Here is a 23,001-nt window from a genome sequence, read left to right as displayed (position 1 = left end):
AGCCTAGCAGTGACCCAGCAGAAGCTGGATTCCAGCCCATGGAAGCGCTTCTGCCTTGATAAGGGGAGGGCTCGTTGGCTGCCTCTCCTGCAGACTTGGACCGTCTGCCCTCTTGCTGTTGACGTCTCAGTTTTTGTAGTCACAAGCCTGTGACTTGGACCGTCTGCCCTCTTGCTGTTGACGTCTCAGTTTTTGTAGTCACAAGCCTGTGCCTGGCTCACCGTGGCTTCATGCTGGAGGTGATGTTTAGCATTTCCAGTACTTAGGTTGAGGACTCGGGGATTGTGTGTGGTCATTTTGTGTCCTCAGTACATGTGACATGAGAGCAGAAGGGAGGAATATTTGAGGGGGGATAGGAGATGAACAAGAAGGGACTAGAGAGGACGGGGGTGGATAAAACAAAGTGCTCTATGTATCAAAGTGCCAGATTGTAACCTTTATATGTTAGCTTAAAAAGTTCAGCTACAGCAGAAGGAAGTGGGCCAGTTCTACATCACCTCTGCCACAGTGGTCAACTCAGCTGCACAGGTTCGGTTGGCTCTCTCTTCACCATTTATGATTTTGTGTGGAAATGTGTTTTTAGTTCCTAGCAACTGATTTAGAATGAAAGGCTTAGGCAGGACATGGCAGCACACACCTTTAATGCTAGCACTCAATCCAGGACAGCCAGGCTGCGTAGAGAGACCCTTTCTCAAAGAAAAAACAAACAGAACAATAACAAAAACCCTGAAAACACACAGAAAGGTTTAGACATGGTCGGTGACACCTGCAGGGACAGTCACCCCGGTTTAAATCCGAGGAGTAAAAGGAGCCGCTTAAGATAAGGCACGGAGTCTTGAAAGCGTCAGTCGTGGTGGAGAACTGGATCTGCCTCTGTGTCAAGGGCAAAGGAGGCTTTCTAGACTCAGTGTGTTAACAGTCACGCTCTGGCTTTTGTCACACTGTACAAGCCCCTGGATCCCTTCCTGGTGTATCTGCTCCTGCTCCCTCGCTGCCGTCAACTTCCTGAACGGCTGGCTTCGTCCTCATTCATCCTCTGCCTGCATCTGAGCCATTTCCCGATTAGCTTAGGGCAGGATTTTTTTTGTTTTTGTTTTTTAAGAGATCATTTTTAAAAGAGATTTTCTATTCGTTTTACATATCAACCACGGATTCCCCTGTCTTCCCTCCTCCCACCCCCCAGCCTTCCCACCTGACCCTCCCAATTCCCACCTCCTCCAAGGCAAGGTCTCCCCTGGGGAGTCAGCTCGGCCTGGTACATTCAGTTGAGGCAGGTCCAGTCCCCTCCTCCCTGCACCAAGGCTGTGCAAAATGTCTCAGCATAGGTACTGGGTTCCAAAAAGCCAGTTCATGCACTAGGGACAGGTCCTGGTCCCACTGCCTGGGGGCCTCCTAAACACTTCAAGCTCAACAACTAGGGCAGGTTTTTTGATGCCTAACTTTTTCCAGTCAATTAATCCACAGCTCGTGTGTGGATCTTCTTCTATAGCCAAGTCCCAGAAGGCCCTCATCACGTATACCCTGACATCATGGCTCTATTTTGTTTTGCTTTTAATCATGTAGGAAACCCAGGATGAGTCAGCTGTGTTATGGTTGGATGAAATTCAAGGTGGAATCTGGCAGTCCAACAAAGACACCCAAGAAGCTCAGAGGTGTATGTATCCATGTAGCCATTGTTTTGTTTATGTTTGGGTGGAGGGTGAGAGCGCTAAGCCTTTGGTCTGGTGGGTAGGAGGTAGGTGGCTAGCAGGTATGGTTGGGTGAAGTCATGTGAATGTTGGCACCTTCTAAACTGCTACATTAATAATTCTCTTTGGAGACAGTTGCCTTAGGAATCTTTGCCATCAATGAAGCTGTAGACAGCGGTGATGTTGGCAGAACTCTGAGTGCCCTTCGTTCCCCGGATGTTGGCTTATACGGAGTCATCCCCGAATGTGGGGAAACATACCAGAGTGACCTTGCTGAAGCCAAGAAGAAGAGACTAGCAGCAGGTGAGTTATGGGGGAGTAAGTACATCCCGAGCTTGTGAGGAGACAGATGTAGAGGAAGGGACAAGTGTAAGGAGAGATGCTTCAGTGTGGATGTGCAGGCTTTAGGTTCACTGTTCCGGAAAGAGTCCTAAGCTCTGAGCGCTTGTAGACAACTGTGTTAACTAGACCAGTTTCATGAGGGTGTGGGAAAGATCGAGAGACTTGCCTACCTCTCCTAGGATGCCACAGCTCTGATTATCTGAGGACAGTTGGAAGAAGTTCATAGCAGAGACCGCTTTGTAGCTTTCTCCTTCCTGAACTGCAATGCTGCATGGCCGCCCATCTTCTCAGGATAGTTTTCTGACCTGCAGCTCTTACAGGCTTTGAAAGAAAAGATTATTAGTATGATCGATCCTGTGATGGGGCCTCCTAGGTATTCCTTTTTATAATACAACATGGATGACCTAAATTAGACATCACTTAGCCGAGGTTTGGTGGACACATGAGATGCCCTTTGGTGGACACTGTCAGATCCAAGGAACAGGTTTTGGAAGATGTTCAGGTTCTCCCAGCTGCCTAGAGTAATCCTCTGGTGTTGGATGTATCGGTGTGGGAGTGTGGCTCTGGGTCCCCTTCATGTCCCCTCTCTGTTCTGCCAGGGGACAACAACAGCAGATGGGTGAAGCACTGGGTGAAAGGCGGGTACTACTACTACCACAACCTGGAGACGCAAGGCGGAGGATGGGACGAACCCCCAGACTTCATGCAGAATTCTGTGCAGCTCTCTCGAGAGGAGATCCAGGTAGGCCACCCCTCTTCACATAAGAAGGGTCTGAGAGGGGCTGGAGAGATGGCTCAGAGGTTAAGAGCACTGACTGCTCTTCCAGAGGTCCTGAGTTCAATTCCCAGCAACCACATGGTGGCTCACAACCATCTGTAATGAGATCTGGCGCCCTCTTCTGGCATGCAGGCAGAACACTGTATACATAATAAATAAATAAATCTTTTAAAAAAAGAAAGAAAGAAAAGGAAGGAAGGAAGGAAGGAAGGAAGGGAGGGAGGGAGGAGAGAGAGAGAGAGAGAGAGAGAGAGAGAGAGAGAGAGAGAGAGAGAAAGAAAGAAAGAAAGAAAGAAAGAAAGAAAGAAAGAAAGAAAGGAAGAAAGAAAGAAAGAAAGAAAAAAAAGAAAGAAAGACCTGAGAGAAAAGGCTTCAGGGCTAGTGTTAGTTCAGAGGAGCTACACTTGTGCTCAGTAGTCCTGGACTCACATGTAGGCTGTGGAATGAATTGTTTTCGAGTAATTGTGTTTCAGGGGTTTGGGAGATGATGAAGTCTAAATTTGAAGACATCTGAGTTGCACAATTCAGTGAGCTCCACGTATGGTTCTTAAAGAAAACCTGGTGACCCATTGTCTCTGCCTCTTGGCCTTTGAGTGCTGTGGAAACGTCAGGCTCTGAAGAGAGCCTGTGAGGGCAGGCAGAGATGGGGCTCTAGCCCAGGGCGGTCATGGAAATGTGAGGGGAAAGTTTAATTCTGTCCTGGGGGAAGGCAGCCGAAGTGACATTTTTAACAGGTGAGTAAGAGAGGAAAGAATGTTCTAGACAGAAAGTGTATAGTGCGGGAGTCACTGAGGGTGGAAAAACCAGGACTGTGTGAGGAAAGATACACATGCAGCTGATTGACTGACAGACAGGTGGAGCTGGAGCGGCCGCAGTGAGGGAGGGACCACTGGGCTGAGGGGTGGAGGCTGCATCTAGTGATCTCTAGCCTTGGAGAGTCTCCCCAACCTCCCTAGGCACAGCCAGGCTTAGACAGACAGCGCTTGGCATGTGGGTCCAGCGTCACAGGGCAGTGATGTTCTCTTGCTTTTAGCCCATGACTTAATCTCTTACCCCACCCACTCTGCCCCTTTCATCTTCCTGGATGGCCACTTGCTCCTTTGTTAGCCTCAGCAGGGACGTGTCTCCCTTGTAGAACTCCCGTCGTGTTATTGCTTACTGTCTGCTGCCTTCCTTCCCGGTTCCTGCAAGTCTTGACTCCTCTCCTCATATTTTCCATTATTATACTTGTCTGAATTTGAAGTGCAGGGTTGTGAGGTTGATCCTGTGGCTCTGAGGCAGAGCCTGGGAGTCCACATTTCTAACCAGTTCCCAGGCAGCGTGGTTGCAGCCACCCGAAGGACCCCACACAGGTCATGTCTTCCTTCCCCAAAACACAGGAGAAAAGGAAAGCAGCCGCCATGGTGGCACGTGCCTTTAATCCCACTCTAGAGGCAGAAGCAAGTGGAACTCGAGTCCAGCCAAGAGAGTTCTAGGACAGCCAAGGCGACATAGAGAGAGACCCTTTAGAAAAAGAGAAAAGGCAAAGCCCGTAGGATTTCTCATTTTGACCTAAGCTACATTCATACCCTGTCTTAAGTGCCTGGAAAGCTAGTCCGCCCCAGATTTCTCTATTTCTGTCCACTTCTTAGCTCACAGCAAAGTAGCGTTTTGTCTGACGTCTTTAGTGAAAATGCTTTCTTTAGCATCCGGCACCAGCCTTTGAATTGTCAGGTGCCTTTAGGAAGTCTGCAAAACCCTCTGTTCATCTCCATGCTGTTCTCTGTGGATGTCCTGCTTCTGATGCCCTTCATAATCTCCTGCTGCCTTTTCTGCTTCTGCCTGATCCAGCTGTCAGCCCTGCATCGCCCCTCCCCTACAGGGCTTGTAAGCAGTTAAGAGAGGGCACTCTCGGCAGGAAGCGGTGACCGTGACCTTAGTCAAGCCACCTGAGATCTGCACCTCCATATCTTAGCCCTTTCCCACGCCGTCAGGTCGCCCCACCCCCGCCCCCTCGAACCAGATCTCCCAGACAGTTTGACGGAAGAACAGAAACTGAAATGATGTGTTAAGGGGTCTTGTTGCGTTTTGTTTTGTCCTTCTCCAGAAGGTAATTCTGGACTTCAGCCCTTCAGGGAAGGGGTGGTGGCTCCATGCCATCAGAGTTCCAGGAGCCCCAGTCTTCGTGCTCTGTCCTTAGAACATTCTCAAGGTCGTCCCCAGAGACTGCTTGGAGCGGTAACCATCGAAGTAGCTGTCCAGGCAGGAAGCAGAGAGAAGAGGAAAAGCAGTAGGGCATGCCCCCAGCTCTCCCGAGGGAGCTTTCCCAAAGCATTCAGTTCACTGTGTGTTTGGTGTGCATGTTAGGACCTAGAAAAAAGTCTCTAGTGCTAAGGAAAGAAAGAGAAGGCATATTGGCAGGTGATTATATAAGTGGATATTCTTAAACATTCTCGTGGCTGCTGCCTCATTCAAGCCCAGGGCCTCTTTTTTTTTTTTTTTTTTTCCAAGACAGGGTTTCTCTGTGTAGCTTTGGTGCCTGTCCTGGATCTTGCTCTGTAGACCAGGCTGGCCTCGAACTCACAGAGATCGGCCTGGCTCTGCCTCCCGAGTGCTGGGATTAAAGGCGTGCGCCACCACCGCCCGGCTCAAGCCCAGGACCTCTTACTGGGATTGCAGTAGTAGCGTTCTAATTCACCTCATTCACATACTTCAACATTCTTTCCCAGCATGCAGTGTGTGCGCACGAGCATGCTCATATATATGCATACACACCTGTAATCTCAGTACTTGGGAGTCTGAAGCAGGATGATAAGAGTTAAAGGCCAGCTCAGACTACATACCAAGACTCGGTCTCAAAAGCAAAATAAAAATCCCTGGGGTTTGTGGGGGGTGGCAGTGCACTAGTGAGCACAGCTCTCCTCCAGTCTGTTAGCTGTTCCCATCACAGCGCCATTTTTCTGAAAATAAATCTCTCTGTTGGAAAGTTTGTTTGTTGTCCATCACCTATAGTACTGGCCCAAACCCTCCAGGCCGCTGAGCAAACCCTTCCCGGTGTGTGTGGTCAGGTGCCCTGCACACTTTAGTTCTAGGCTCTTCACCAGCATCGTGAGCAGTGGGGACGGGGTCATGAGGAACGAACTAAAGGCCTGGCTTTAATATTGAATTATTAACGAACAAATCAGCCTGGCCCTGGGGACACACCTGCGGTCTTCGTGCCCGTTACTCAGCTGAAGACCGGCTCCAATGGAAGGAGAGTGTGCTCCGGGTGGGGGGGGCTTTGTGTCCATTCTCTTGTCCCTGACGGTCACCAAATGCGTTTCCAGAGCTCCATCTCCGGAGTGACCGCTGCATATAACCGGGAGCAGCTTTGGCTGGCCAACGAAGGCCTGGTCACCAAGCTGCAGGCCCGCTGCCGTGGCTACCTAGTGCGACAGGAGTTCCGATCCCGGATGAACTTCCTGAAGAAGCAGATCCCCGCCATCACCTGCATTCAGGTACTCCACACAGAAGCAGGCCTCTCAAACGGGAGGAATAAACTGTCACACTAAAGTCGAATGAGTGTGTTTCTTGTGACCTCTTTTCTCCTGGATGGTTACCTCCTGTTTGTGAAATTACAATCATTGTGCTTAATGGTGGTGGCAAAAGGCGTCAGGGAGTGCGCTTCATGTTTTCTTTCACTGTGTCTGTGGGCAGAGGTACTAGTGATGGTATTATAGTCACAACAAATAAAACAATGGTGCTTCAGGGACAATAGCAGGAAAAATTGAATTAGGAATTTCTCTCCATTGCTTCTGGACATCGGGAGTCTCTTCAGTGTCCTTATCTGTGAAATGGGTATGTTAATGTGTGTCTCCCTTGCTTGATAACAGTAAGGATGACAAATCGGTGTGCCTGTGTTTTAAGGTGGTGACAAGTACAGGCTGGGCGTACAGCTCAGTGCTAACAGGCCGTAGATTGGGTCCCTAGCACCAAAGCCCCCAACAAATCCATGTGAGGTGTTCCAGTGATGCCAGGGAGGTAGTGTTCTCCAGGTAGACACGCCGTCCTTGCCTGCGGAGGCGTTTCCTTCTCCGGCTTCATCAGGAAGATGTGCTTGGAGAAGAGCAGGCTGAGATTTTTTTCAACTGTCACTGATTCTTTGAAAATAATGCCATGTATACGGTGTGATGCTTTAGTCACAGTGGAGAGGATACAAGCAGAAGAAGGCATATCAAGACCGGCTGGCTTTCCTGCACTCCCACAAAGATGAGGTTGTGAAGGTATGGTGGCCCAGCAGGGTTTGTCCATGGCGGGTGCACGGGACATGTTGAGAAGGCCTCCTCTAAGTTCCGGGCCCACTTCCCACAGATTCAGTCCCTTGCCAGGATGCATCAAGCTAGAAAGCGCTATAGAGATCGCCTGCAGTATTTCCGAGATCACGTGAGTATCCCCAGGTGCAGCAGGCCGGTCAGGTGGGTTGTCCTGTGTCCCTGGTGACAGATGAGTAAAGGAATCTCCTCTTTGTCCCTCAGATAAACGACATTATCAAAATCCAGGCTTTCATTCGGGCAAACAAAGCTCGTGATGACTACAAGACTCTCAGTGAGTAACCATGGCTCCGCAGTGAAGAGTTGAGGCAGTGCTTGGGAGCCCTCAGGTCCTGGGCACTCTCCACGGATCTCTTTGGTTGTCCTGAAGGCAAGGCCTGGGGGAAGGGTGCCACTTGTGATTAAGCCCCTTTGCTAACATGTGGCTAGATGTCTTGCTGCTCGCCGACGTAGCCCTGTGGTAACAAATAACACAACTAAGGCACTGCACTTGGTGGTTGTCTTGGCACATCTCAGGTCTGAGTGTTACTACCCCACATGTCACGAGAGCTTTAAGACAGTGCTGACCCTTCCCCAGACTTAGAGTCTTTCCTGGTAACTCGGGTCCTCGTCTGATTCGTATTTGCTTTGTCAGTCAATGCGGAGGATCCGCCTATGATTGTGGTCCGAAAGTTTGTCCACCTCCTGGACCAAAGTGACCAGGACTTTCAGGAGGAGCTTGACCTTATGAAGATGCGGGAGGAGGTCATCACCCTCATCCGTTCCAACCAGCAGCTGGAGAATGACCTCAATCTCATGGACATCAAAATCGGACTGCTGGTGAAGAACAAGATCACGCTGCAGGTGTGGCCTAGTGCCTCGGTCGGCGTGGGCGCTTTGTACTGCTCCCTGCTGCCGCCCTCTTCCTGAGAGGGAATGTGGGGGCTAACCTAGTCTAACAGGGAGTGTGGAGGCTAACCTAGTCTAACAGGGAGTGTGGAGGCTAACCTAGTCTAACAAGGAGTGTGGAGGCCAACCTAGTCTAAGAGAGAATGTAGAGGCTAACCTAGTCTAACAGGGAGTGTGAAGGCCAACCTAGTCTAACAGGGAGTGTGGAGGCTAACCTAGTCTAACAGGGAGTGTGGAGGCCAACCTAGTCTCACAAGGAGTATGGAGGCCAACCTTGTCTAACAGGGAGTATGGAGGCCAACCTAGTCTAACAGGGAGTGTGGAGGCCAACCTAGTCTCACAAGGAGTATGGAGGCCAGCCTTGTCTAACAGGGAATATGGAGGCCAGCCTTGTCTAACTGGAAGTGTGGAGGCCAACTTTCTCCAGCTAATCCTCTTCTATTTCCACCCACTATCATTTTGTGTTCTACATTCTTGTTTGCTTAGAGACTAGACTCCGGTCTGAATGTCTTGGTTCACTGAATCACCTCATTTGTCCCTCTGTTATCTGATTCAGGTTTTGTTCTAAGTTTTTATTAGAAACAACATCCCAGTCAGTGTCCAGCTATAGTTGGAGAACTTGTTTGTTTTAGGACAAGGTCTCTGGGTAACTCGGAGCTCAAGGTGCCATCTGGCCGTCCTCCATCCACATGGCTAGGACTGTAGTCTCACCACTGTGCCTGGCTGACTTGCTTGCCAGAATTATGTTTTGGGGGATTTTATCCTTTAGGGTTTTAAACTTCAGGTATTTCTGACTTCAGGATGTTTACTTATTATTTATTTGGGGTTGGGCACGTGTGGAGGTCAGAGGGCAAGTTGCAACTTATTTCCTTCTACCATACGGGACCTGCGGATCAAACTCTGGCTGCCAGGCTCAGCAGCAAGCGCGTTGCCCGCTGAGCTATGGCACCGGCCACCCCACCCCACCCCACCCCTAGTTTATTTATTATTTTATATGTGTGTATTTTGCCTGCTTCTATATCTGTGTGCCACATGTGTGGTTGGTGCCCTAGAAGGCCTGAAGGAGGTGTCAGATCTCCTGGAACTGGAATCACAGATGGTTGTGAGCTGCCATGTGGGTGTTAGGAATCATATGTGGGTCCTCGGAAGAGCAGCCAGTGCTCTTAACTGCTGAGCCATCTCTCCAGCCCTAGACGCCTTTTTTAAAACCTTCTGTTTGTTTGCTTGCTTATTCATTTTAGGCGGTCTGGGCAACTGAACCAGGGCTTCCCCCACAGTAGGCTGAGCCACATAGCCAACTCTCTACCTGTCCCCCCACCGGGTTTTTGTAAATTTTATTTTGTGATGATACCTTGATAGGTTGTCCAGATTGTACCCAACCTTGTAAAGTTTTGTTTGTTTGTTTGTTTCGTTTTTGAGACAGGGTCTCTGTGTAGTCCTGGCTGTCCTGGAATTCCCTCTCTAGACCAGGCTGGCCTCGAACTCAGAGTGCTGGAATTAGAGGCTTGTGCCACTACCACCCAGCTTCAACCTTGTAATCTTTTGCTTTGATAGCGTGAGTAGTTAGAGTGACAGGAGTTTGTTTGTTTGTTGTGATAGCTGAGCCGGGATAGTAGGCATGCTGGGCAGGTACTCTGCCCCTGAGCTTTACCCCTGAAGACATGTTTTTAAGGCTGGGATGTGTCTTAGTTGGTGGCATACTTTAAGCCATGAGTTTCACCTCACATATTACATAAACTAGGCGTGGTGGTACATGCCTTAATTCTTGGACTTGGACAATGGAAGCAGGAAGATCAGAAATGCAAGGCCATCTTTAGCTACATAGTAAATTGAAAGCCAGCCTGGGGTAAATGAGATCCTATTTTTCAACTTCTTTTTTTCTTTTTCTTTTTTCTTTTTGGTTTTTTGAGACAGGATTTCCCTGTGTAGTTTTGGTGCCTGTTCTGGCTCTCGTTCTGTAGACCAGGCTGGCCCCAAACTCATAGAGATCCGCCTGACTCTGCCTTCCGAGTGCTGGGATTAAAGGCATGCGCTACCACCACCCGGCCCTATTTTTAAGGAAAGAGTCATGCTTTTAAGATCAACTCCTAGAAAGTGATTTCCTGATCCCTCTGATCCCACATGGAGAAATCCATGGCTTGGGTTCTTCATGCCGAGGTGGCAGAAGTAGCCTGAGATACCAAAACCAGGATAAAATGGGCTGTTTAAGGGTTGGCCAGTGAGGTACCTGCAGGGGTACAGGATAAAATGGGCCGTCTGAGGGGCTGGCCAGTGTGGTACCTGCAGGGGTACAGGATAAAATGGGCCGTCTGAGGGGTGGACCAGTGAGGTACCTGCAGGGGTACAGGATAAAATAGGCTGTCTGAGGGTTGGCCAGTGAGGTACCTGCAGGGGTACAGGATAAAATGGGCCGTCTGAGGGGTGGACCAGTGAGGTACCTGCAGGGGTACAGGATAAAATGGGCCGTCTGAGGGGCTGGCCAGTGTGGTACCTGCAGGTGTACAGGTGCAGAAGCGCCGTCTCTGCTCTGCCAACCTTTGTTGTGTGTTCGTTCTTGTTTGTAGGATGTGGTTTCCCACAGTAAAAAGCTTACCAAGAAGAACAAGGAGCAGCTGTCTGATATGATGATGATTAACAAGCAGAGGGGAGGCCTCAAGGCCCTGAGCAAGGAGAAGAGGGAGAAGCTGGAAGCCTACCAGCACCTGTTCTACTTACTGCAGGTGAGTGGCTCTGGGGGTTGGGTGTGCAACACCCAGCTGAGTTCTTCCTCGTGGGGAAACCTTCCCACAGACCCCTCCAGGAGTCTTGCCGGCTCGCCCACTGAGGGCCATGAGAAGGGCTGTCTTGTTCTTCTGTATATTGTGACCCTTGATGTTTTACAAAGCATGAACTTGGAAGGGGAAGCTCTAGAAGCCTCAACCCTAGACAAAGAACTACGGCAGTTAAGGAACCCCGGGAGCAGGAGTAAGAGTCTCCCCAGGGCAGAGCACCCCGGCTGCTTAGCTAATACCGAATGATCAGCCCCGAAAACATGTATACGAGTAACATTATACAGACTGAGCAGGTTATATTTATATATTTATATACCAACGATGAAAGAAAAAGAGGCCGTGAGTTTGAGAGAGCAAGGGAGGGTATATAGGTGGGATTGGCGGGGGGAGAAGATCGCAGAATTATAATTCCAAAAAAATTATATAAAAAAGCATGGATTAAAAGAAAAATCAATCTTTATATTATCTAAAAGTTTCTGATCCGTTGGTTTTATTTCAGACCAACCCCACCTATCTGGCCAAGCTGATCTTTCAGATGCCACAGAACAAGTCCACCAAGTTCATGGACTCTGTCATCTTCACACTGTACAACTATGCATCCAACCAGCGAGAAGAGTACTTGCTGCTGAGACTCTTCAAGACAGCACTCCAGGAGGAGATCAAGTATGGAAGGACAGACGGACAGGGTGGGCGGATGGGCGGGCCTCTCCCATCACCGGAGAAGCTCAGAGTTCAGACTCAGGTTAACCTTTGCATTTCCTTGGTCTCAATTTGTGAGAAATACTCTTTTCAAAATATCCACTTTAAAATAGCTAGAATGAAGTGCTGGTAACTGCCTAGTGTCATGGTGCACTCCTGAAGTCCCAGCATCTTAGAGGTCGGAGCAGGAGGTTAATAGTTATTAGAATTAATGCCCAGAACGGGTCTTCATATTCAGGGCCTTGCAAAGCATTCCTGTGCCGAATATGGCCACCTGTCCATCCCTGTCTAGTCTATCAAGAGGCATGAAAGACCTTTCAATCCCACAACCGAACCAAGCCCGACAGTAGCTGATTCTTAGCGGTTGTTACTATATAGTTATTCTAGTTATGAGTGACTCCTTAAGAGAGCCAGGTGGGGCTGGCAAGATGGCTCAGTGGGTACAAAGTGCTTGCTGCCAAGTCTGAGTGTGGGAGGCCAGCTGCCGCCTTTTAAAGGGTTCCTACGAGGAGGAGAGAGGAATAAGACACTTTTAGAAAATAAAATAAATAGATAGATAGATAGATAGATAGATAGATAGATAGATAGATAGATAGATAAAAAGAAAGAAACTTTTAGATAGAAAGACAGTGGAGAGGAGACAGACAGAAACACAGGATAGCCTCAAGAGGACCTGGATCAAAATCCACCGGCCCCTTCTGTCTCTTCAAAAGGGCTTTTTATAACAACACTAAGGGGTGGGGCAAAAGACCTCCTCCTTGCTAGACCAAAGCACACTGCACAGCCCAGTGCAGACCCTTCCCAACACCTGGTAACCACACCCGTGGTCCAGTCATTCCCCTATGGAGCCTTATTGGGTAAAGCAAGCTCAGATCTCACTAGGAAACGTCTGTGGGTCTCCACATCTGATGACCTGAGTTCAATCCTCAGACCCACATGGTAGAGAGAACTGACTACACACATTCTGCATAATAACTACATGAAATTTTTAAAAGAAAGAGCAGGACAGGCATGATGGCCTACCGATAATCTCAGCATTCAAGAGGTGGAGGCAAGAAAATCATAGACCCTGTCTCAAACAAAATACAAAAAGTATTGCCAGGAGGCAGAGGCAGGAAGATCAGGAGTTTGAGGCCAGCCTCAGCTACATAGAGAGAACTTAACTCAGGGAAAAAGTGATATTGTGGTACTGGTCCTAATGTGAAGGGCCCAACTGAGTGAGCAGCTACCGGAAGTTCTGTGACTATCAGGAGATGCTTCCAGAGGAAGACATGACCTGGTTCCAGAAGAGTGTCTTGAAGTTGATAGATTCTGGTATAAGTTTAAATTTAATTTGTGTTTGATATCTTATAGGTCAAAGGTGGATCAGATTCAAGAAATCGTGACAGGAAACCCTACGGTTATTAAGATGGTTGTGAGTTTCAACCGTGGTGCCCGGGGCCAGAATGCCCTCCGACAGATCTTGGCCCCTGTTGTGAAGGAGATTATGGATGACAAATCGCTCAACATCAAGACCGACCCTGTGGATATTTACAAGTCTTGGGTTAATCAGATGGAGTCTCAGACGGGAGAGGCAAGGTATGATCAGAACACCTTTCCTTTCGTGTGTTTGTCGTTCTCTGTATCTTTTTTAAAATGCAGTCACTTTTGATTTACAATAATAATTGTTCGAATAACTTTTCCTGCACATTTATAATCTCAGTGTTTGGAATCTGGAGGCAGGAAGCTCAGTCATAGCTACATAGTGAGTTCCAGGCCAGCATAGACTATATGAGATTCTGTCTCTAAAAAGGAAGCACACACACACACACACACACACACACACACACACACACACACACACAACTTTTCCTTTGAGAACAGTGATTTAAATTGATAATTCCCTTAGTAGGCAAATATTTATTGAGTGTTTGTTATATACCGGCACTATTAGATACATGTAGAATAAAACAATAGTGAACAAGGAGGCGTGGGCGAGAGAGCTCAGTGGTAAAGGCTTTTCCTGTGCAGTCCTGGAGAACTGAATTCCATCTCTAGAGTCCATGTAAAAGTGGAGAGAACCAACCCCAACAGAGTTGCCCTCTGATTCTCCCCATAACAATAAAAAGAGAGAAATGATAAAAACTGTAACAGTGATGACACAGCTCACTCCCTTACCCCTTCATAGTTCATTGCTGAAGAGCTAGCACACAGGTAAATAAAAATCACAATCGAGGGAAGGTTTTCAAGGCTCTTTGTAAGGTCTTCTGCCGGAGTAGAGGAGAGCGCCGATGTAGGCAGTGGTTAGGGACAACCGTCTGCCGAGGCAGGACTTGTAACTGGACCTAGAGGACACGATGATGAGTAGGGCTGGGTGCACAATGTGCATGTGCACTGCCCTGCGGTGGGGGGCCTAGGACCTCCCCGCTGGAGCAGTTGAAGGGGACCGCTCGTGCAGATCGGGGTGGGGGAAAGGCTGTGGGTGGATGGTGACCTGTGCCTGGGTACGGAGGGCTGAGCCAAAAGAACGCATGTGTTTGGGGAGCTGAGTCCGCCGGAGTGAACTCCAACCACCAGAAAGAGATCTAAAGCAAAGGCTTGGCAATCCATCGTGGGTAATGCTGGGAACAGGAAGTTGAGGAGCCGCGCTGCGTTTGGCTTTACACAGGTGGAGTGGGCACCAGAGACCAGTGAGCAGCTCAGTCTGTTTTCCTTTGGGGCGGGTTGGACAGCAGGTAGCTCGCTGGGGCCTGCTGGAGTAGCTTTGCACACCTTTTTCCTTCAGCCTGCAAGCCGGGCATGGTGGTTCGAACACGGAAAGCCAGCGCTTTGGGGGCTGAGGCAAAGTTAGCTGCAGAAATGTGTCCTTTACAGACCAGTAACAAAATCTTCTGTGTCGCTGTTGATTTTAGTGTCCTGTAAGTCTGTCACCGGGATGGCAGTCTTTGCCTGTCTTTTTCTTTTTCCTTTCTGGTGCTGGGGAAGAACCACTCAGGTCAGCTCTCAGCTCTACCTCTCCACCATCTTTTTCTGGGAAGTTTGGCCTCTCCCCAGGCCATCTTAGATAGCAGCTCCCTGAACGCTCGAGGTTACTAAGTTACTTCCTTAGATGATCAATTAATTGAGTCTGTCATCTACAAATCAGAATTCCACTGGCCAGTTCAGGATAAGAAACTGTGTCTCCTGATTTTCACAAAATGGAAATAGTGGTTGTTTTTTCAGTACTAGTACCTATGAGGCATGGAGAGCCACCCAGCATGTAAGCACCATGCCCCTCCCCCTCCCCCACATTTTCCTATCTAGTTAATCACCCAATACAGCAGACTCGGACCTTGTCACCTCTTAAGGAGAAGTATCATCTCTATATCCTTAAATTTTCCCTCTCCTTGAGCCACGCGGTGGTGGCGCATGCTTTTAGTCCCAGCACTTGGGAGGCAGAGGCCAGCCTGGTCTAAAGAGCAAGTTCCAGGACAGCCAGGGCTACACAGAGAAACCCTGTTCCAAAAAAAACAAAACAAAACAAAAAAAAGAAGTTCCTCTTCTTCTCGGTATTCTTTTCTCTGACCACAACCACTGGCCTTTGTGGTTTGGATTCTTTGGCTTGTTACTATTTTTGTTTTATTTATTAACTTTTGTACAGTGCTGAGGATCAAACCCAGGACCTTGTACATGGTAGACAGCGCTCTGCCACTGACCCACTCTCCCAACAAACATGTGAGGTTACGGTGACCTTGACTGGAATAAAAGAGACAACGTAGCTTACCATCATAAATTACAGTCCCGTACTGGCTGTCATTCAGTGTGCTATGGCATTGTGCTCCGTCTGCTTGTCTTGCTTTGCCATGGCGACTGGAACCAACTCACCATACATCCTTTCCTTGGCTTCAATTCTGGTGCCTTTGGCACTGCTTAACTTGTGACCACATGACTATATTCTCTTCCTCCCTGGCTGCTCTCCTCCCCTGTATACTAACTCTCTCTCTGTCTCTCTCTTATCAGGTCACCTGGTTTATATTTAGGGACCACTTGGATAATCTAAGATAGTCATCACTTTTTTTTTTTTTTTTTTTAGCTTTGAAAGTACCAGAAGCCTTTTCTGTCTCTCAACTCGGTGTCTTTATTTCCCCCTGTTAAGTGTGGCCCATGTTGTAGCACATCTGTTACTCTCGTGCCAGCCGGTCCTTTTCTTTTCTGTCTTTTGGACAAGTCCTTATGCATCCCAGGCTGGCCTTAAATTCGATGACTATGAACTCTTGACCCTTCCACCTCCACCTCCCAAGCATGCACTAGAGAGCCTGATTTATGTGGTGTTGGGGTTTGAACCCGGGGCTTGGTGTCTGCCACCGGCCCTACCCTCAGCCTCTGACGCCTGCCTCTTCTGACTAACTGTTCTCCTTCAGTTCTGTATCTGCCTGCCTCCTCTAACATCAGGGGTACCCAGTGCTGTCGGCTGGGCTGCGCCTCTTCAGTCCCATGGACCTTCTTGGTCTCCATTGTTACACCTACATCTTTGTTGATACTTATCTTCCCTGGATCAAGCGGGACTCCAGTTTCCACATCCCTCGTCTGTGTCTGTCTGTCCATCTTTAATTCCTTGTGCTGAGCTAGGGCAATCTTTCCTCACAATGTAGAACTTTCTTTAAACTGTGTGTGTGTGTGTGTGTGTGTGTCTGTGTTGGGGGTAAGGGAGTATGTGGAGGACAGAGGACAACTTTGTGAGGTTTCCACCCTTCTGTGGGTTCTGGGGACCAAACTCGAGTCTCCAGACTTGCATGACAGGCCCTTTCACCTGCTGAGACATCTCGATCCTCCAGAACCTCGGAACCCAGACTTAGCAGGTGTCTAGGATCCTCCGGGGCCTGACCACATACCGTAGCCTTTTCACCCTTGTTTCTCTCCCGTCTGTTCTCCGTGTGTGTGTGTGTGTGTGTGTGTGTGTGTGTGTGTGTGTGTGTGTGTGTGTGTGTGTAGACGTCCCTCCTAGAAGACCCTTCACCTCCGTTTTCTTGAGCTGAGGTGTCTGTCTGTCCCTGGGGTTGGGAGCTTTCCTTCCTTTCTCTAGTCTGAGTAGAGGCTCCGCCTGTGGCCCACAGCACGTTGTCTTTCTTCATTGTGGGGATTAACCCGGGCCTTGGGTATGCTGGGTAAGTGCTGCATCACTGAGCTAGCCTGGAGCCCACACAGTATGTTTATGATCACTGCTTATATGCCTCTGCTGCCGTGAGAGACTCGACAGATGTGATGTCTTCAGTACTTAACTGTCTCCAAGTGCTTATCAGAGTGCCTGACACAGAAGACATCCAATTCACAGTTGAAAACCCAAGTTCAAATCTTAGCCCTAGCTTTTACCAGCTCTGTGCAGAGCAACTTAAGTTAGCTCAACCTTCTGGGTCTTTCTAGTTATAAAAGATGAGTTTCCTGCCTTGAGCTATCTTGGGCATTGGTCTAACATTGCTGGGGGTCATTTCTGTCTTCTTAGCAAACTGCCCTATGATGTGACCCCTGAACAAGCCTTGTCTCATGAAGAAGTGAAGACAAGGCTAGACAACTCCATCAGGAACATGAGGGCCGTGACAGACAAATTCCTCTCAGCCATCATCAGCTCTGTAGACAAAATCCCGTGAGTACCATCAGTTATGACCCCCGAATACAGCCTGGCATTGATGGTGTTCGCTGTGGCCCTGACCTTCTCTGTTTTGTCCATCCCCCAGTTATGGGATGCGCTTCATTGCCAAAGTGCTGAAGGATTCGCTGCATGAGAAGTTCCCTGACGCTGGTGAGGACGAGCTGCTGAAGGTAAGAATCTGAAAACTGGTGGATCCCTGCCCTCCTCAGAGCCGCTAGAGGCCGCCTAGAAACCTAGTCCTGACCGTAGACCTGAGTGTCAGTTCTGGCGCGGCTCTCCTTGGCTGTGAGCCTCAAAAGCGGCTGTAAATAGAAGACGACAGCCTTTTTGATCAGTTTCTGTTCGCTGGGAAGGCACACACTGAGTGAGCATAGGAAGTGGGATTTTCCCCGAGTTCTCTTTCCTCGGAAGCATTGCTCCCTCTCCTGGTGGCCAGGCGAATAGCAGCAAGCGCGGTGGCCCTGCTAAGGCTTCGCTGCTGTCTCTTCCTACTGGCTGTTCTCTTTCTATTTATTTACTTTTATTTTTTTAATCTGAACGCTTTTCTCTTCTCTCTCCTAGTTCTCTGCTTTCCTACAGTGAGGCCTCGATTCTAGACTTTCTGTTCAGGTGAATTAATTTTATTTTTTTCTGGAGCTCTAGGGGAGATGCCATGATTGTCCTTGAGTTCTCCTGTGGAAGAGATGCGTGTTGAGTGAATCTTATTTCAGAGGCATGCCCTTGGCCTTTGCAGTCTGCAGCATGTGGATGGTGGGGTTGGACGGATGGCATTGTGCTAGATAGGCCATCTTAAGGATTGGCTTTCGCTGTGTGCCATAGCTTCCTAAGAGCCCACCCATGAAACCCAAAAGTGCAGGTGGATAGCAGCAGCCTGAGCTGCTCCTGTCACGTGGGAACAAAAGATGCCCTGGCCTGTTGGATCACACAGCTTAAGTGTCACTTATACCTTCTGAATCCATTCTTTCATCCATCCTGGTAGTAGTTTTCAGTTCTCTTGTTCCCCCATACACCCCAGAATTTTTTCATTTATTTATTTTGAATTCTAGGTCTTGAAGGAAAGTGTATGTGCATGTATGCATGTTGGCGTGTATTTTTTGTTTCCCTTTTCCTCACAGGACTGCATTTTCTCCTTTTCATTGCTAGCAAAGTCACGTGCGGCTTCCTTAGCAGGGTGCTCTTCAGTGCCCGTGTTTCTGTTTCAGATTATTGGTAACTTGCTTTACTACCGATACATGAACCCGGCTATCGTTGCTCCCGATGCCTTCGACATCATTGACCTGTCAGCAGGGGGCCAGCTCACCACAGACCAGCGCAGAAATCTGGGCTCCATTGCAAAGATGCTCCAGCACGCGGCTTCCAATAAGATGTTTCTGGGCGATAATGCCCACTTAAGCATCATTAATGAGTATCTTTCTCAGTCCTACCAGAAATTCAGGTAAGGGGCAAAGTAGACAAAACATAACCCAGCCTTTTATAATACTTTGTCTGTGTTTGGTATAAGGGTAATGTTGACCTCACAAAATGAACTGAGAGATGGTCTCTCTAGGGGAGAGTTTTGTGTTTCTTTGTTGTTGTTGTGGGGGAGTTGTTTGTTTGTTTGTTTGTTTGTCTGTTTTATGTTGTGGGTTTTTTGTTTGTTTGTTTGTTTTTATTTTGTTTTCCAAAACAGGGTTTCTTTGTGTAGTCCTGGAACTCTCTCTCTAGACCAGGCTGGCCTCAAACGAAGAGATCTGCCTGCCTCTGCCTCTGCCTCCTGAGTGCTGGGACTAACGGTGTGCGCCACCCCCGCCTGGCTGGTTGAGTGATTCTTTGGGTGGAAACAAAACTGGCCCGAGAACTAGGTGTCAGGGTCCCACGGCTGCCAGGCAGGATTGGAACAGCACACATGTGGCCATTTTTCTCGAATGTCGTTGTCTTGGCTGTTACTGTCTGGGCACGGCCGGAGCTGGGAAGGTCTGAGTGCCCTCCCCACAGCTGGACACGGCTGGAGCTGGGAAGGTCTGAGTGCCCTCCCCACAGCTGGACACGGCTGGAGCTGGGAAGGTCTGAGTGCCCTCCCCACAGCTGGACACGGCTGGAGCTGGGAAGGTCTGAGTGCCCTCCCCACAGCTGGACACGGCTGGAGCTGGGAAGGTCTGAGTGGCCTCCCCACAGCTGGACACGGCTGGAGCTGGGAAGGTCTGAGTGCCCTCCCCACAGCTTGCATGCCAACACCACCTGCTGCTGCTTATTTTCAGACGGTTTTTCCAAACTGCTTGCGACGTCCCAGAGCTGCAGGATAAATTTAACGTGGATGAGTATTCTGACCTAGTCACCCTCACCAAGCCGGTAATCTACATTTCCATTGGCGAAATCATCAACACCCACACTGTAAGTGTTTCCCCTTAATTACTTAATTTCATCACACTGCCTTTAATTACCTTCCCTGGCACCTGTTTCCTCTCTGATGGCCAGGTGTCTCATTTTGCTGTGATCTTGTTTTGTGTTTTTCAAGACAGGGTTTCTCTGTGTAGCCCTGGCTGTCCTGGAACTCACTCTGAAGTCCAGGCTGGCCTTGAACTCAGAGATCTGCCTGCCTCTGCCTCCTGAGTGCTGGGATTAAAGGCGTGCGCCATCACCTCCTGTACTTAGCTGTCATCTTAACTGACCACAGTCCCTTGTGTTTTCTCTTTCTTTTCTATTGCTGCTCTTTGGTGGTGTCGGGAATCAAATTCAGGGTCTTGTCTGTGCTACATGCTCTGTCTTTGAGCCACACCCCAGCTCTGCTTCATATTTGACATGTCTGCTGCTCTGCAAGTTACCCCAAGCCACCTGCTTCAGAATCATCCATGCTGACATTGAAAAGTGATGTTTGCCAGACATATGACAGGTGTCCTGACCCAGAATCCCTAGGAATGGACTCCAGAAAGTGCCTTGTGAGCACTGTCTTAGTGGCCTGATAAATCCTCTATAACCAGCCGACTGCCTTACTCCTATTACATGGCCTAGAGCACCAGCTCCTCCTCCTCCTCTGTGCCTGTGGAGTTTTCCTTTGAAAGCTCCCTGTTTCTGCAGATTTTTCAGGCACAATTTCCTTCTCCCTCCGGGACTGTACATCAAGCAGTAGTACATTCATGAGGACATTAGCTGGGATAGTAGCCTGCATGAGGCTTGGTTGCATGGTACTAAGATAATGTCTTAAGGCTTCTTTTCTGAATTAAAAGACTGTACATTGGCAGAGTTTAAAACCTGGCAGTAGAAAACAATAACACAAAGCAAAAACAACCAAAACAAGCTATGTCCCCAGAACCCTGAGTAATTCTCAGTATGTCGTTGTATTGGTGCTTGTTGGGTGTAGAGATGAATTGAGTCTGTGTCCTGTGACTTGCTTACCTGGGAGGATTTAAATCAGGAGGGAGCAAGGCCAGGATTCCCCGGTGTTTCACAGTGCACGCCGCTCCGTGAAGTTCAGTGTGCTGCTTGGTCCCTCCTGCTCTTGACTAGGTTAACCTGTTTGTGTTTGGGTGTGGTGGTCTTGTTGTCTGGCCTCTCGTGCAGATCCCTGTTGGGCCTTGCCACTGGGGACAGAGGGTTGAGGGTGAACGGGGGTCAATCACTGTGTCCTTGCAGCTCCTGCTGGACCATCAGGATGCCATTGCTCCGGAGCACAATGACCCCATCCACGAACTGCTGGACGACCTTGGCGAGGTGCCCACCATTGAGTCCCTGATAGGTAATGTTCTTAATTAGCTTCTAAGAAGCTGAGAGGGGAACCTGGCAGAGATCATTGTCTCTGATTTTGCCCTGTATCAAATTCTAGATACTCTGTGGGAGACAGAAGCAATGTAGGCCCCAATCTGTGAGCAGCTGCGTCCAGTGAAACACATACTTTCAAATACAAAGACAAAAATAATCATAGATAATTAGAAAGTGCAAGGCTTATAAAGGAAAAGCTATTTTGAGGGACAATTTCAATGTTACATGGTTAAAATTTTTTGAGATGGGGGGGGGGGGGGCTCACTTTGTAGTCCTGCCTGGCTTGGAACTCACTAGAAGACCAGGCTGGCTTCACATTCCCAGAGATCTACTTCTGTCCGCCTCCTGAAGGCTGGACTAGAGGTGTGCACCACTGTGCCCAGGGAAATGATTTTTCACACATTTATGAAGTTACTGTATTCTGGACCCTTCTCCTTAACCATCTGGCATATTTTCCTTTACTTCTCAGTAAAAACTGCTTGCCACACATCAGTGTCTTGTTTTCTCAAGAGTCACGCTGGACCTGCATCATATTTATTTGCATTGTTTTCCCTCCAATGTGTCTTTTTATTCCATTGACTCTTTCTACGTTCCTAAAACTGCAGGAGAAAGTTGCGGCAATTTAAATGACCCCAACAAGGAGGCACTGGCTAAGACAGAGGTGTCCCTCACGTTGACCAACAAGTTTGATGTGCCCGGTGACGAGAATGCAGAGATGGACGCTCGGACCATCCTGCTGAAGTGAGTACTGAAGGGAACGGCCGTGCTGGCCTCTCTTGACCGTCACAGTACCCATCACCCTGTCCTGGACTCGGCACAGGACTTAGTTTGCCAACCTACAGTTACAGTCTTAGAACTCCTCCCTGTGCCAACTGTTGGAGTTCCCGTGTTCCTTGTGCCCGTGACTGCCCCTGTGGGTGCTGCAGCAAGGCTTTGTGGTCGTGATGATGGTGCTGCGACTGCTGCTGAGATCCAGTGACAAGGAGGTAGAGCACACAGCCGTGTTAAAACCCAGTCCCATCTCGTTGCAGCACAAAACGTCTAATTGTGGATGTCATCCGGTTCCAGCCAGGAGACACCTTGACTGAAATCCTAGAGACACCAGCCACCAATGAACAGGTACACGAAGGTTTCATACTCATCTTCCTAAACTGGATAAGCTCCTTTATGATGGGTGCATCCCTAGATGGGGGATAGAGGTTCAGGGAAGGGATTGGACCCTAGGGTGAGCATGGGTCTAACTTTGGGACAGTCATAATTTGGGCTCATCTGACTGAGAAAGTTGGTGACTCCTAAATCCAGAAGATGTTCTTAGGACATGAAACTCCCTTGCCCTTACAATCAGACAAGAGAATAGAGGGGAAGAGGAGAGGGAGATGGAGAATATAGGATGGATGAGAATTTAATCAGGAACAGAACAGTCTGTCTAGTAATTTAATGACTGTCTTATAGTTGTTATGTGGCTTTCAAGGAAGCCAAGAATCTGGATTCACCGTTGTATTTTGCTAGGTGGAGTGAGATATCTCACCTTATGCTCTTCCTCATCTGGCATTTAGTACAGGGCGGAAATTTGCAGCAGAGTTGGAGAACTCTGCATTTGAGTGCAGATACGCTGTATGAGTCCATGTTTAGGGCTCCAATGGTGAACTTACCAAGAAGTTTTTTGGTTTCTTTTTTCATCTGTAGGAGGCTGAACATCAGAGAGCCATGCAGAGACGTGCTATCCGGGATGCCAAAACCCCTGACAAGATGAAAAAGTCAAAACCCATGAAGGAGGATAGCAACCTCAGCCTTCAGGAGAAGAAGGAGAAAATTCAGACTGGCCTCAAGAAGCTAACAGAGCTCGGGACCGTGGACCCAAAGAACAAATACCAGGAACTCATCAACGACATTGCCAAGGTACTGCATGTGGGGAAGAGTGGTGGCCGGCCTTGTTTACAGCTGCTTCAGGAGCTCAGACTGACAGAAGCCACTCAGACCACAGCATAGCTTCTCATATGCAGAATAGTACAGTCTCAGGACCAGTCTCTGACTCTCACACCAGGACTTCACTCCCTGAGGTGGATTTTTTGTTTGGTCTAAATTCATGAGGCGACGGCCTTCAGTAGAGCTTCCAGTGTCTGAGTTTTTTGTTACCTGTGAAGAATCCTTCAGGCCTTTCTCATAATTGCTATGGAATATATAAAGCTGGTGATCATATGATCGA

General features: G+C 48.7%; 1 protein-coding gene across 1 annotated transcript in view; it reads left to right on the top strand.

Annotated features, from left to right (window-relative positions):
• The window catches only part of Iqgap1 (IQ motif containing GTPase activating protein 1), a 102,392-nt gene that overhangs the window by 65,158 nt on the left and 14,233 nt on the right, over positions 1 to 23,001 (top strand). Inside the window, exons 16-34 of the mRNA XM_006969991.4 lie at positions 1,564 to 1,654; positions 1,824 to 1,991; positions 2,630 to 2,772; positions 6,114 to 6,284; positions 6,966 to 7,049; positions 7,138 to 7,209; positions 7,302 to 7,371; positions 7,732 to 7,940; positions 10,550 to 10,705; positions 11,256 to 11,419; positions 12,809 to 13,033; positions 16,914 to 17,054; positions 17,146 to 17,230; positions 18,263 to 18,495; positions 19,298 to 19,430; positions 20,670 to 20,772; positions 21,401 to 21,536; positions 21,827 to 21,914; positions 22,482 to 22,694. Of these exons, the coding sequence (XP_006970053.2) occupies positions 1,564 to 1,654; positions 1,824 to 1,991; positions 2,630 to 2,772; positions 6,114 to 6,284; positions 6,966 to 7,049; positions 7,138 to 7,209; positions 7,302 to 7,371; positions 7,732 to 7,940; positions 10,550 to 10,705; positions 11,256 to 11,419; positions 12,809 to 13,033; positions 16,914 to 17,054; positions 17,146 to 17,230; positions 18,263 to 18,495; positions 19,298 to 19,430; positions 20,670 to 20,772; positions 21,401 to 21,536; positions 21,827 to 21,914; positions 22,482 to 22,694 (2,685 nt within the window). The remainder of the gene's footprint in view (positions 1 to 1,563; positions 1,655 to 1,823; positions 1,992 to 2,629; positions 2,773 to 6,113; positions 6,285 to 6,965; positions 7,050 to 7,137; positions 7,210 to 7,301; positions 7,372 to 7,731; positions 7,941 to 10,549; positions 10,706 to 11,255; positions 11,420 to 12,808; positions 13,034 to 16,913; positions 17,055 to 17,145; positions 17,231 to 18,262; positions 18,496 to 19,297; positions 19,431 to 20,669; positions 20,773 to 21,400; positions 21,537 to 21,826; positions 21,915 to 22,481; positions 22,695 to 23,001) is intronic.

Source organism: Peromyscus maniculatus, chromosome 1, assembly GCF_049852395.1.
Source record: "Peromyscus maniculatus bairdii isolate BWxNUB_F1_BW_parent chromosome 1, HU_Pman_BW_mat_3.1, whole genome shotgun sequence".
In the NCBI taxonomy this organism is placed as follows: domain Eukaryota; kingdom Metazoa; phylum Chordata; class Mammalia; order Rodentia; family Cricetidae; genus Peromyscus; species Peromyscus maniculatus.
Note: the sequence above shows the minus strand (reverse complement) of the source record. Positions and strands in the feature narration are given on the sequence as shown.